The 15,402-nt window shown below is 49.1% G+C and overlaps 1 protein-coding gene across 1 annotated transcript in view; it reads right to left on the reverse strand.

The window, feature by feature from the left end:
- The window catches only part of CRB2 (crumbs cell polarity complex component 2), a 104,594-nt gene that overhangs the window by 9,259 nt on the left and 79,933 nt on the right, over positions 1–15,402 (reverse strand). The window contains exons 9-13 of the mRNA XM_040325086.1: positions 12,499–13,043; positions 10,492–10,657; positions 5,129–5,984; positions 2,583–2,699; positions 1,557–1,677 (exon numbers count right to left, since the gene is read on the reverse strand). Coding sequence (XP_040181020.1) covers positions 1,557–1,677; positions 2,583–2,699; positions 5,129–5,984; positions 10,492–10,657; positions 12,499–13,043 — 1,805 coding nt within the window. The remainder of the gene's footprint in view (positions 1–1,556; positions 1,678–2,582; positions 2,700–5,128; positions 5,985–10,491; positions 10,658–12,498; positions 13,044–15,402) is intronic.

Raw genomic sequence — 15,402 nt, forward strand, 5'->3', positions numbered from 1 at the left:
CCCAAGGGCTGGACTGGGACAAAAATTTGGCCCTGGACTTCATCCAGACTGGCCCACTTTGACAGGTCTCTCCCATGGTGGCCGGACATCTCCCGCACCCCCCCTCCAGGCCACCCAAGCCCCCTCTCCCCCTTCACTAGCCATTCTACTTTATTATAGAATGACTGGTACTGGTACTTTTATAGGCAGTACCAGTGGGGAAGCTAGACATTATTTCACCCGGGGGAAAAAATCAGCCCCCCCCCCTTATGGGACAACATTCAGCTGTCTGTCCCCTCCCCCATGCTCCTCTGTCGTCCCCCCCTAATCCTCTGGTCCTCCCCCTGCTTCTTTGTCCCCCCCCCCCCCCGGTGAGCGATGCAGGGAGGAAGAGGAGGTGAGCGCTGCGGAAAGGGAGAGACAAAGGAGGGGGGGGCAGCGGTGCACTGTCACTGAAGCCGGCCCACTGAGCCACCAGCCCACCGGGGAAACTCCCTGTAGTCCCAATGGCCAGTCCATCCCTAAGGCTGCATTCACACCTGAGCGTTTTGTCGCCTGAAGCGCGACGCTCAAAAACGCTAGAGGGGAAAAAATACATAATTCCCTATGGAGACGGTTCACGTCTCCACTCCAAAACGCCTGACGCCGAACGCCTGAAGCTCAAACAAGTTCCGGACCCTTTTTTGTCGGGCGAATCGGGCGGTTTGGGCGTTTTTGAGCGTTTCTATTTCCCATAGAAAGTAATGGAAAGGCTCGATTCAAGCGACTAGCGCGACAACGAGCGTTTGCTACGGGCGTTTTGTCGCTTTAATCAATAGAACATTTCACCCAGGCAGAAGATAAAAAAAATCGACCAACATAGCAACAAGCGATGAAAAGATGATAATTTTTCCTATTGGCTAAAATAAAAAACGTTGAAGTACAAAAACGTCGGACGACGCTTTATGCAAACGCGCAAATAAGCATGAATACGCGCGACAAAACCCGGGAAAAAAAAGCCGGAAAAAACGACCGAACGACCTACGCTCAGGTGTGAATGCAGCCTGAGGTGACCTCTTGGGATGGACTTGGGAGGCACTTATTTGACGAGTAGAGTAGGAACCTCGGATTGCGAGTAACGCGGTTAACGAGCGTTTTCGCAATACCAGCGCTGTATTTTGTAAAAAAATAATAAATTAAAGTGTTATCTCGCAAAAAAACGAGCAGGATTCAGGCCAACGCGGTGTGCAGTACTGAGTTTGGCCTGAGGTAAGGGGGCGCCGATTGGCTCGGAACCTTTTAAAAGACTACGTTTCCGAGTTCAGCCGAGTTGTCCTCGGGGCCGTTCCCGCTTTTTTCGAGGCTCTCCGGCGCCTCCCCCCGCCTCTGGCCGCATGCGGTATTGCACGCCATTGAAGTCAATGTGGAACTAATTATTTTCGTTTCCATTGACTTCTATGGGGAAACTCGCTTTGATATGCGAGTATACTTTGAATTACGAGCGTTCTCCTGGAACGGACTACGCTCGTATTCCGAGGTTCCGCTGTATTGTAATTGTGGAAGTCGGCGTCACGCTCGAGGGGTAGGACATCACTTACCTCACAACGGACCCCGCTGAAGCTTGCGTTGCAGATGCATTTGAAATTGTTGACGGAGTCTTGGCACGACCCACCGTTGAGACACGGGTTCGACTCGCAGTCGTCGATATTAACTTCACACCTAGGAGGCCATAAACATCACATTGTAACGGCCATATCTCCGGACATAGCAAGTTCACAATCTTATTGCTCTCACCCGACCTTGTACATACAGCGCCTTGAAAAAGTATTCATACCCCTCGAAGTTTTCCACATTTTGTCACGTTACAACTGAAAACGTACCCTCCAAGTAACCAAACATGCCGCGTATGCCCCGCCCCCTGTATTGTGCTTCTGCTCCCAGGGCGCTCGAGCTACAGGGATCTAATGGACAAGTACTGATCTATGGGCACACCTGATGTATGGGGCTCTGAGGGGGGACACCTGCTGTGGGGGGCTCTGATGGGGGAAACCTGCTGGGGGGGCTCTGATGGGGGACACCTGATGTATGGGGCTCTGATGGGGGACACCTGATGTATGGGGCTCTGATGGGGGACACCTGATGTATGGGGCTCTGATGGGGGACACCTGATGTATGGGGCTCTGATGGGGGACACCTGCTGGGGGGGCTCTGATGGGGGACACCTGCTGTGGGGGGGCTCTGATGGGGGAAACCTGCTGGGGGGGCTCTGATGGGGGACACCTGCTGTGGGGGGGGGGCTCTGATGGGGGAAACCTGCTGGGGGGGCTCTGATGGGGGACACCTGCTGTGGGGGGGCTCTGATGGGGGAAACCTGCTGGGGGGGCTCTGATGGGGGACACCTGCTGTGGGGGGGCTCTGATGGGGGACACCTGCTGGGAGGCTCTGATGGGGAAAACTAATGAAGAATTCTTAGGGGGAGCATCTCTGTGTTTGAGTCGTAAACATAGAAACATGTGTAAAGGGGAGGAGTTAGTAAGATGACCACGCCCATGTGGGGGCGCCAGAAATATTTCCGCACCCAGGCGTCTGTGACCCTAGGATCTGCCTCGTAATCGGGTATTTACCTTTTCCCTTTGAAGCCCAGCGGGCAGGTACAGTTGGCTCCCCAGATTCCACCTCTACATTTGCCTCCATTAAGACACGTCACATTAATACCGCAACGCGCAGGGGGGTAAGGCCATCTGATAGGAGAGAAGAGTATAGATAAGTGTGTGATACAAAAACAACAAAAATCCCAGGTGATCCACATTGGGTTTGATCTATTAACCACTTCAGCCCCAAGCCTCTTTCTGAGATTTGTTGTTTACAAGTTAAAACCAGTTTTTTTTTTTTTTTTTTGCTAGAAAATTACTTAGAACCACCAAACATTATACATTTTTTTTCTAACACCCTAGAGAATAAAATGGCGGCCGTTGCAATACTTTTTGTCACACCGTATTTGCACAGTGGTCTAACAAGCACATTTTTTTTTTTGGGGGGGGGAACACTTTTTTTATTAAAAAATAAGACAACAGTAAAGTTAGCCCATTTTTTTTTTATATTGTGAAAGATAATGTTACGCCGAGTAAATTGATACGCAACATGTCACGCTTCAAAAGTTGCGCCCGCTTGTGGAATTGGCGACAAGCTTTTACCCTTAAAAATCCCCATAGGCGACGTTTAAAAAAATTCTACAGGTTTCATGTTTAGAGTTACAGAGGAGGTCTAGGGCTAGAATTATTGCCCTCGATCTAACGATCGCAGCGATACCTCACATGTGTGGTTTGAACACCGTTTTTATATGCGGGCGCTGCTCACGTATGCGTTCGCTTCTGGGCGCGAGCTCGTCGGGATGGGGCGCTTTAAAAAAAAAAGTTTTTTTTCTTAATTATTTTACTTTATTTTCTTTATTTTGATGACAGAATGGCACGGACAGGCAAATGGGCGTACAGGTACGTCCCCTTTAATTTGCCGCCGTGTGGTCGTGCTTGCGTGCCTGCGCCGCCGGTGTCCCGCGATCGTGACACGGAGCTGAAGAACGGGGAGATGTCAGTGTAATCACAACATCTCCCCGTTCTTCCTAGTGACATGTCACTGATTGTCTGTTCCCTCTCATCAGGAGCAGCGAACATTGATGTGTCACTCGTAGCCACGCCCCCTAACAGTTAGAATCACTCCCTAGGACACACTTAACCCCTTCAGAGCCCCCTAGTGGTTAACCCCTTCCCTGCCAGTGTAATTTTTACAGTAATCAGCGCATTTTTAGAGCACTGATCGCTGTATAAATGACAATGGTCCCAAAATGGTGTCAAAAGTGTCCGATGTGTCCGCCATAATGTCGTAGTCATGATAAAAATCGCTGATCGCCGCCATTACTAGTAAAAAAAAAAAAAAATTATTAATAAAAATGCCATAAAACTATCCCCTATTTTGTAGACACTGAGGCCCGGATTCTCGTACGAGTTACGCCGGCGTATCTCCAGATACGCCATCGTAACTCTGAGTCCGAGCCGTCGTATCTATGCGCCTGATTCTTAGAATCAGTTACGCATAGATTTGTATTAGATCCAACCGGCGTAAGTCTCTTACGCCATCGTATCTTAACTGCATATTTACGCTGGCCGCTAGGGGCGTGTACGCTGATTTACGCCTAGAAATATGTAAATCAGCTAGATACGCAAATTCACGAACCTACGCCCGGCCGACGTAGTACAGATACGCCGTTTACGTTAGGCTTTTCCCGGCGTAAAGTTACCCCTGCTATATGAGGCGTACCAATGTTAAGTATGGACGTCGTTCCTGCATTAAATTTTGAATATTTTACGTTGTTTGCGCAAGTCGTTCGCGAATAGGGCTGTGCGTCATTTACGTTCACGTCGAAAGCATTGGCTTCTTGCGGGTTAATTTGGAGCATGCGCACTGGGATACTTTCACGGACGGCGCATGCGCCGTTCGTAAAAAGCGTCATTCTCGTGGGGTCACATAAAATTTACATAACACACGCCCACATCTAGCACATTTGAATTAGGCGGGCTTACGCCGGCTTATTTACGATACGCCGCCGCAATTTTCGTTTGAGAATACGGCACTTGCCTGTAAAAGTTGCGGAGGCGTAACGTAAATAGGATACGTTACGCCCGCACAAAGATACGCGGTTCTACGTGAATCCAGGCCTATAACTTTTGCGCAAGCCAATCGATAAACGCTTATTGCGATTTTTTTTTTTTACCAAAAATAGGTAGAAGAATACGTATCGGCCTAAACTGAGGAAAAAAATATGTTTTTTTATATATTTTTGGGGATATTTATTATAGCAAAAAGTAAAAAATATAGATTTTTTTCAAAATGGTTCCTCTATTTTTGTTTATAGCGCAAAAAAAAATCTAGAAACGCAGAGGTGATCAAATACCACCAAAAGAAAGCTCTATTTGTGGGAAAAAAGGACGCCAATTTTGTTTGGGAGCCATGTCGCACGACCGCAATTGTCAGTTAAAGCGTCGCAGTGCCGGATCGCAAAAAGAGGCGTGGTCTTTGGCCAGCCAAATGGTCCGGGGCTGAAGTGGTTAAGGCAACGGTTGTGCGATTTATGGAAGAATTATAAGATACAATGACAATCGGGAAAGCTACTTACTGGCAGTAATCTCCGGTGTAGGTAGCTGGGCATCGGCAGGTGTAGTTATTCAAGCCATCTAAGCAGGTCCCTCCATTCAGACACCGATGTTGCTGGCAGTCATCCACATCGGTCTCACAGTTCTTACCGGTGTACCCGAGGAAACAGTCACATCGATAAGTGGCCTCCAGATCCATGCACAGGCCATGAACGCAAGGCTGCGATTCGCAGTCATCGATATTGACCTCACATTGTGGCCCCTCCCATCCTTCCGCACACGCGCAGCTGAATAAATTAAAGTCGTCCCGACACGTTCCGCCGTGGAGGCACTGAGCCCCCGAACAAACGTCGGCTCCTCCACAACCCAAGGTTGGCGGATCTTGGCTTTTCCTCACAAAGTGCTGAGGAAACTTCTGGTCTGCAAACGGAATGTAAAGACCTCCTATAGAAACTTGTCCGAGGCATCCGGTGTAATTCTCAGCCAGCACGATGGGTACGTCTTGGGTCAGGAAGCTCAGGCTACCAGCGCTTCCCAGAGTCACGACGTCTTCATTATCCAAATGTATGATCCATTGAGGAGGAACATTCGTAGAGTCCTTCATCTTTACCAGAACCCTGTGCCAGAAAGCATCGGAAACCTTTGTTTCACCATTATAAACCACTCTCTCCACGCTGTTCCCACTTTGTATATTGACGTGCAGTTGGCCACCATGAATGACGATGGAAATGTGGTCCGAATCTTTGGTGGCCCCGAGCAGAAGAGCGTTTTCATCTCTGGTTCTGAAATCCAGTGACACCGATCTGAGCTGTATGTCTGATGAAATGTTGGAAGTGAAGACCACCGAGTTCTGTTCTTCAAAGGTTGCGTTGACTAGGCCTACAAATACAACATACATGATGACGTCAGGAGACCTCAGTGTGGATCTCATACACAGCATAGATTGACCATTAGGGGTACAAAGGGGTAGAAATCTGCATAAGGGATGAGCTGAACTGCCCTGAGTTCCTTTCAAGGGTAAGGTGACCAGATTTTTAAAATAAAATCCGGGGACATACCGTATTTATCTGCGTATACCGTGCACTATTTTGCCCTGAAATTCAGGGCAAAATCGTGGGTGCGCGATATACGCCGATACCCGCTTTCCCGCCACGAGTTTGAATACTGCGCCGGCATATACCGAGCGCAGTACACTCGTGAATCTTCGGGCAGTCTTAGCGCCTCTCGCACTGACGTCCTGAGCGTACAGGACGTCAGCGCGACAGTTGCCGAGCCTGCCCGAAGATTCACGAGTGTACTGCGCTCGGTATATGCCGGCGCAGTATTCAAACTCGTGGCGGGAAACAAGCGGGGAGGACGCGAGGACGCCGCAGAAGGACGCCGGACCCGCCGAAGAGGACACCCGACCCGCCGAAGAGGACACCCGACCCGCCGAAGAGGACACCCGACCCGCCGAAGACGGACGCCGGACCCGACGAAGAGGACACCCGAAGCCGCAGAAGGACGCCGGACCCGACGAGGCCGCCGATGGACGCCGCGCAAGACACCAAAACTGTAAGTACAAAAAAAAAAAAAAACTTTAGGGGTGCGCGGTATACGCGGGAGCGCGTTATACCGCAATAAATACGGTATTTATTATTTTTTATTGGTAGTCCAACCAGAAATACCCCCTGCCACCCCCCAAATCCCCCCTTCCAACACAAATCCTCTCACTCTCAATATCCTTGTGGTGCCCCACCTTACATGCAGGGGCGGACTGACCATTGAGGCACTCGGGAACTGCCGGAGGGCCCCATGCCACTAGGGGGCCCCATGAGGGTTGCCAGGCTCAGTAAAACCAGGGACAGTATGTAAAAATCTGTGTTTTTTTTACATCTGTCCCTGATATGTCCGAAACTGACATGCTTTTGATGTGAAAATCCTGAGATTTTAGCTGCCCTGCCTCTGTACTGTCCTCCTGGCTTGGTGGCCATCTGTAAGCCCAGGGGCCCCATAATCTTCTATTGCCCGGGGGCCCCATGAGTTGTCAGTCCGCCCCTGATTACATGACACCACAGTGCCCAGGGAAGCCACCCTCCTGCCAACACCTTGTTCTCTGGCGCCGCCTCAACCCTTCCTCCCCTCCACTGTGCAAATTGGGCTTTTTTTCCTTTTTGAAAATCTTCGCCCCCCCCCCCCCCCCCCTGAATAATGTGCAGTCTGCCCGCTGTGCCTCCTGTCATATGCATGTCACATATACCAGGAGGAATAATCCTCCATTGAGAAAGGAAGGGGGCGGGGCCAGTCGGCATGTCATCAAGAGGCTGCTGGCTGAACCAAGAAGAGCCGGCAGCTTTTCAATGATGTCAACGAAGAAGATGCAGGACTGAGTGTGGGGGGGGGGGGGGGGAGTGGATCACAGCAGGGCAATGCTGGATCCGCTGGGTGGGTTAGTACATCAATAGGTAGATTCAGGTAGAGTTAGGCCGGCGTATCAGTAGATAAGTTGACCTAACTCAGAATCTACGCCGACTTATGTTTAAGTGTATGCTCAAACAGAGATACGCTTAAACATATCTAAGATACGATGGCTTGCGCCGTCCTATCTTAGATTGCAATATTTTGGATGGCCGCTAGGTGGCGCTTCCATTGCGGTCGGCGTAGAATATGTAAATGAGGAGATACGCCGATTCATGAACGTAAGCCCGACCGACGCAGTACGTTTACACCGTTTGCGTAAGAGATAGGCCACATAAAGTTAGAGCTAGGCCCCGTTCTCGCCGCAAAATTCGAAATTTTTACGTTGTTTGCGTAAGTCGTCCACGAATCAGGATTTACGTAGTTTACGTCCACGTCAAAATCAATAGGCCCGTGCGGCGTACTTAGTCGCAATGAACACTGGGAAATGTAGGCGCCCGGCGCATGCGCAGTAGCGAAAAAAGACAAAAACGTAAGGTCAAGCCTTATTAACATTAAACACGCCCCCCTTGCACACATTTGAATTTGGCTCCCTTACGCCCGCCCGCTTTAGGCTACGCCGCCGTATATTAGCAGGCAAGTACATTGAGAATCATTACTTGCCTAGCTAACTTATGGCAGCGTAGCCTAAACACGCTAAGCTACGCCGCCGTAACTTTATTCCAATGTACCTGAATCTAGCTACATATGTGTAGTTAAATGCTTATGGTGAAACATTAGAAATGACCAATTCCTTTAAATAACATGCCTGTGGGGTGCCCTAATCCTGGTTGTGAAAGTACGCACCCCGTAATATGCAGAAAGCGCCAGAAGGAAAAAAATAATTCTCAATGGACCCAGCACAGATGACCAATCCAAATGCTACACCTCACCGAAACTATATAAGGGAAAGGGGCAGGGATAGTACAGTACTGATATCAATGACCAAATATGGCTATGACCATATTTGGGACAGTGATGTCATTGCCATCACTGCCCATTTGCTTACATACCTGGGTAGTTCTGGTCATGTAAGTCAATGGTGATGGTGACCATAGGGGTTGCTAGGGGCACGGCGGCACCGCTTCCTAACTATTGACAATGGGGAGCTGTCATATATAAAAGCGATAGAATTACTGGCCAATTACCATATTTGGGCAGTGACGTCACCCCCATGAAGTCAATAGAGACGTTAGGGGTTGCTAGGGGCACGGCAGGTGCTAGCACCCACCCCTTTGTTACTATTGAAAGTGGGGAGCTCACATATATAGAAGTGGTAGAACTACTGGCCAGTGACCATATTTGGGCAGTGATGTCGTCACCATCACTGTCCCTTTGTTTACATAGATGGGGATTTCTGACCATGTAAGTCAACGGCGATGGAGACGTTCGGGTTGCTAGGGGCACGGCGGGTTGCTAACACCCACTACTTTCTTAGTAACTTTTGACAGCAGGGAGCTGTCATATATAAAAGCGGCAGTATTACTGATCAGTGACTATATTTGGGCAGCAATGTCATCGCCATCACTGCCCCTTTGCTCACACAGCCCGGTATTTCTGGTCATGTAAGTCAATGGTTATGGTGGCGTTAGGGGTTGCTAGGGGCACGGCAGGTGCTAGCACCCACTGCTTCCTTAGTAACTATTGACATTGGGGAGCGGTAATATAGAGAAGCGGGAGAACCACTGGCCAGTGACCATATTTGGGCAGTGATGTCATCACCATCACTGTCCCTTTGCTTAAATGGGTGGAGATTTCTGACCACGTAAGTCAATAGAGACGTTAGGGGTTGCTAGGGGCACAGCAGGTGCTAGCACCCACCGCTTTGTTGTTACTATTGAAAGTGGGGAGCTCACATATATAAAAGTGGTGGAACTACTGGCCAGTGATCATATTTGGGCAGTGATGTCATCACCATCACCATCCCTTTGCTTACATAGACGGGATTTCTGACCATGTAGGTCAACAGCGATGTTGACGTTTGGGTTGCTAGGGGCATTGCGGGTGCTAACGCCCACTGCTTTCTTAGCAACTATTGACAGTGGGGGGCTCACATATATAGAAGCGGTAGTATTACTGGCCATCGCCATCACTGCCCCTTTGCTTACATAACTGGGGATTTCTGGCCATGTAAGTCAATGGTTATGGTGACATAAGGAGTTGCTAGGGGCACGTGCTAGCACTCACTACAGGCATACCCCGCTTTAAGTACACTCACTTTACATACACTCGCGAGTAAGGACATACCCGCGAGTGTATGTTAAGTGCCTTACAAGTACTGTACAGACATTTTGAAGCCACAGTAGAAGGAGCTGAAACTCCGGGATCATACCCCACCCTGTTGCAGTGTGCCCCAGTACAGCCCCTGGGACCTCAACTACAGCTCTTGACACCCCCACTACAGCCCCTGACCCCCTAGAAGTGGAAAAAGGTGTTGTTTCACTTTAAGTACATTTTCGTTTTACATACATGCTCTGGTCCCATTGTGTACTTAAAAGTGGGGTATGCCTGTACTTCCTTAGCAACTATTGACCTTGGGGATCGGTGAAATATAGAAGCGGTAGAACTACTGGCCTTCGCCATCACTGCCCCTTTGCTTACATGGCTGGGGATTTCTGGCCATGCAAGTCCATGGTGATGGTGGCGTTAGACGTTGCTAGGGGCACGACACCCACCGCTTCCTTAGTAACTATTGATAGTTGGGAACTGTCATATATATAGAAGCAGTAGAATTTCTGCTTCTATATATGATTTCCAGATCTCTCCAAACAGGGGGGCGAATAGACAAACTCCGGACCTTCGTCTGAATGCCCAAACAGCCAAAGTTCTGTCTGAACCTACTGTAGGGTTTGGACCAAACCGTTGGCCCATCCCTATCCACAAGTAATACATAATAACATACTACAAAGGATGTATGATACAACACAGAACCATAGTGAATGTTCCATACATGTGTATCCTCCAGGGAAGTCTTGACACACGTTATCTTCTGGACATGGTCTTCGATGGCACCACACAGGCTCTTCACATGTTGCTCCGGTGAAGTTGGCCGAACAAGTGCAGGTGAATTCATTCCAGGTCACAGCACAAGTGCCGTCATTCTTGCAAGGGCCGGACTAAAAAAAAAAAAAAAGAAGGTAAAACACATTGAGGAATATACAACCTATAATTATAAAAAAAAGTATGGAAGTTTAAAAGCCAACAGCTTTTTATTGGTTGAACTAGATGGACTTGTGTCTTTTTTCTCCTGTGCACCCAACAGACCCATCACCAGTAGAAGAAACCTGATATACGCGGTCCAACGCAGTGAAAAAACCCAAAGAGCTGAACATGCTAAGGACAAAACAAACACGTGGCCCAACACGTTGAAGGGTGAACTTGGAAGGTCAGAACTCAGCAGCCCTCTTGCACCTTTAAGACAAGGTACATTCGTTCAAAGATAGTGAGGTGTACATTTTGGTTTACAACCGGCATGAAAGAGTCCTATGTCACCAATGCCAATGATGGGGCACTATTCCTCTCACTGATATCAAAGATGGGGCACTATTCCTTCCATTGACACCAATGATGTTGCACTATATCTCCCACTGACACCAACAATTAGGCACTATTCCTTCCTCCAACACCAATGACAGGGTACTATTCTTCACACGGACACGAGTGGGATGCCATGGGGCACTATTCTTTCCAAGGACACCAACAATGGGGTACTGTTCCTTCCAACGATACCAACAATGGATCACTATTCCTTCCACGAATACCAATGATGGGGCTCTATTCCTCCCTTTGACACCAACAACTAGGCACTATTCCTCCCAATGACACCAATGACAGGGCACTATTCTTCCCACTGACACCGGTGGGATGCCATGGGGCACTATTCCTTCCAAGGACACCAACGATGGGGTACTGCTCCTTCCAATGATACCAACAATGAATCACTATTCCTTCCACTAATACCAATGATGGGGTATTGTTTACTCCCATTGACGCCAGGGTATTTTCTACTCACACTGGCCATAGTCTGGCCCCCTCAAAGTCTGAACAACAGTAAACTGGCACGTTGTTTAGAAAGTTTGGAGACCTCTGATTTTGGAGGATGGAAAAAAAAAAAAGATGCACTTGCCTTTCCTCTAAATCGTATGGAGCAGGGGGTGACATCAACTTCCCACAAGGTCCAGGGAATGCTGAGTACTCTAAATCCAGCAAGACCCGCCGCCCAGTGCTAGGAACATCTCAGCGAGATTTTGAGTACTCTACATTGTATGACGTCACCACGTCACCACCTCACCTAAGCTCCATGGGCAGAAGCTGGGGAATGGGTAGTAAACTCAAATTCTTTTCTCCGCAACCTACTTTAAAAAAAAATATTCCAGTGGTTATGCAAAGGGAGAGGGGGGGGGGGTAAATGTAAACAGCGTTCCCCCCTAACTTCTCTAGAACCACCCACATGCTTAGGACTCTCAACAAGTATATACAGTGGAACCTCGGATTACTCGCATAATCCGTTCCAGGAGAATGCTCGTAATTCAAAGTACTCGCATATCAAAGCGAGTTTCCCCATTGAAGTCAATGGAAACGAAAATAATTTGTTCCGCGTTGACTTCAATGGCATGCAATACTGCATGCGGCCAGAGGCGAGGGAGCGCCGGAGACCCTCGGAAATGGGCAGAAAGGCCCGAAGACAGCTCGGCTGACCTTGGCAAACCTCGAAAAGGCTCGGGAACTGAGTATTTCCGTGTCCGCACTGTCCGGCTCCGGCACCCACCCACCTCAGGTCAAACGCGGTACTGCACACCGCTTTGGCCTGAACCCTGCTCATGTTGCCAGACAACACTCGCAAACCGAGTCAGGATTTTTTTTTAATACAGCGCTCGTATTGTGAAACGCTCGTTAACCGCGTTACTCGCAATCCGAGGTTCCACTGTATAGACAATATCTAAAATTCAATACTCACTTTACATGTATCATCGGAAACACAATCCTTTGTAACATTGCTGATGGTAGGAACAGAAGCAAGGTTTTCATCATCCATTGGGAACATCTCGAGACGATTGTCATTGATTCTTATATCTTGTAAACATCCTTTGAAAAATCCCCCCCACTGATCAATATTCCCACCTGGGGGCGCTCCCCCAACAAGAACCGTGTCTCCTGCTGACAGTGATAGCGGTGGCAGGTGGTCCAGGGCTTCCTTGTTCTTCAGGCCACTGACGGAGACAAGACCCTCCTTGACCGATATATTGATCATGTGCTTCTCGCCGTTGCTAACATATTCTCTTGATGCCATTTTTACTGACATTGCGGCAATATGAACGTATCCAGATTTCAGGTAAGCGGTGAGGCTGTCCGCGCTTCCATTACCGATCTGCAACAAAAGGCCGTCCGGTTTGAGAGTCCTGATGAAAGCCGACACATCGAATGAATGTCCGATGTCCTGGGTGATGGCAAAGCTGGCATAGCTGGGCACCATCTCATGGAAGAAAGTAGCAGATGTATATTCTATGAAAAGGTCAAATAAAATATGTTATTATCTTGAAGAAGAAGAGATCGAAAATCATTGTTTACAAGGAGAAATTCGCATTTTTCATCGGCTTGAGGAGATTACAGATTTATAGAGATTAAATACGATAACTACAGGTTGCAGATGGATGGATCTACTTTTGCTTTTTCCAATTTTTAGCTTTCAGCACTGTTGCACTTTGAATGACAATTGCGCGGTCATACAACACTGTACCCAAACTAAATTTTTATCATTTTGTACCCACAAATAGAGCTTTCTTTTGGTGGTATTTGATCACCTCTGGGATATTTATTTTCTGCAAAAAATAAATAAAAAAATGACCGAAAATTTAGAAAAAAAAAAGTTTTTTTTGTTTCTGTTATAAAACATTGTAAAAAAGTTTGTTTTCTCCTTCACTGATGGGCACTGATGGTACTGCACTGACGGGCACTGATAAGGCGGCACTGATGGGCACCGATGAGGTGGCACTGATGTGGTGGCATTGATGGGCACTAATATGCGGCACTGATGGGCGGCACGGATGGGCACTGATAGGCGGCATGGATGGGCTTGGATAGGTGGCACGGATGGGCACGGATAGGTGGCACAGATGAGCACAGATAGGCGGCACGGATAGGCGGCACGGATGGGCACGGATAGGTGGCACGGATGGGCACGGATAGGCGGAACGGATGGGCACGGATAGGCGGCACGGATGGGCACTGATAGGCGGCATGGGTGGGCACTAATAGGCGGCATGGATGGGCACTGATAGGTGGCATGGATGGGCATAGATGGGCACTATCGTATGTGTTGTACTAATGGATGCCAATCGGTGTCAAACAATGCCTGCCAATCAGTGATGCCCATTGTGGGCACTGATTGGCATCCATTGCGGCACTGATTGGCATCCATTTTTTGTGTCCTTCTCATCCCTGGTGGTCTAGGGTGGTATGCCTTTTTAATTTATTTTTTTGCATCCCTGGTGGTCCAGTGGGCATCCCTGGTGGTCCAGTGGGCATCCTCGTCTGTCAGACGCGAGTGAGGAAAAGCCGATTACCGGCTTTTCCTGTTTACATTGTGATCAGCCGTGATTGGACACGGCTGATCACGTGGTAAAGAGTCTCCGTAAGAGACTCTTTACCTTGATCGGTGTTACGGGGTGTAAGACTGACACCCTGCAACAACGACCACCGCGATGCGCGCCCCCGGGGGCACGCAGCGGCTCAAAATCCTGTTCTGTCTGCTCTCTCATTCCTGTTCTACCTGCATAAGTCACTTCTCAATGTCTATGCAAGTGATCTCCGTGGCCCTTTGCTTGCCTTTATCCGGCCCTTAAAGGCATTATTCCTGACACTGACACCAACAATGGTGCACTATTCCTCAGTCTGACCCCCAGAGGCGGCTCTCTAATTAGGCGGTCGCCTTAGGCCTCGCGATCAGAGGGGCCTCACGGCCACCTAGTTTACCTTATAACAGAGATGCCTCTTCAAGCAGCAGAGATCCCAGCCACCAGCACAGCGCCGAGTCCTCCCAGTGCCACAGAGAAAACCGGCCCAGAGCGGGACAGATCGGCGGGTGATCAGAGCTCACTGAGAGCTCCAGATAGAGAGAGATGAGCTGGGATTACCATAGCCATCTCTGACACTTCTCCCCTCCCCCTGCTGCCCACACAGCCAGACAGAGGAGAGAGCTGCTTCTACTCCTCCCCCACCTCCCGTCCTCTCCTCTTGTGCCCCGCCCACTCTCCCCGACAGACACTGTTCTGCTGCCTAACAGAAGGGGAGATGAGCGGGAAGATTCAAGCTAAAGCCCAGCAAACAGAAAGGAAAGATGGAGTCTGATCCATCCAGTCCCTCCTGCCTCTGAGTGAGTACACTGTACACTGATGTAGGGGAGCCTTATGTCTTAGTTTTGCCCAAGGCCTCACAAAGCCTAGAGCCGCCACCGCTGACCCCCAACGATGAGCTATAATTCCTTCCACTGACACCCAAGAATAATGAGGCACTATTCTTCCCACTGACACCAACAATTTCTCCCCCTAACACCAAAGATCAGTCATTGTTTACTCCAACTGGGCACAGTCCAGCCCCCCTAAAGTCTGAAGGACAGTCAGGCCCGGATTTACTCCCTTTGCCGCCCCAAGGCCGGGTCCTTCAATGCCGCCCCCCACTCAAAAAAAAAATGAAAGTCCCCCAACCTGTGCCCATCATTGCCACCTCACCATCATTGCAGCCTTACCGTGCCGTCATTGCAGCCTCACCATGCCGTCATTGCAGCCTCACCATCACTGCCGTCTTACTGTGCCCTCATTGCAGCCTCCCTCACCATCATTACAGCCCCCCTCACTTTATTACA

This window comes from Rana temporaria, chromosome 9 (assembly GCF_905171775.1).
Source record: "Rana temporaria chromosome 9, aRanTem1.1, whole genome shotgun sequence".
Taxonomy (NCBI): Eukaryota; Metazoa; Chordata; class Amphibia; order Anura; family Ranidae; genus Rana; species Rana temporaria.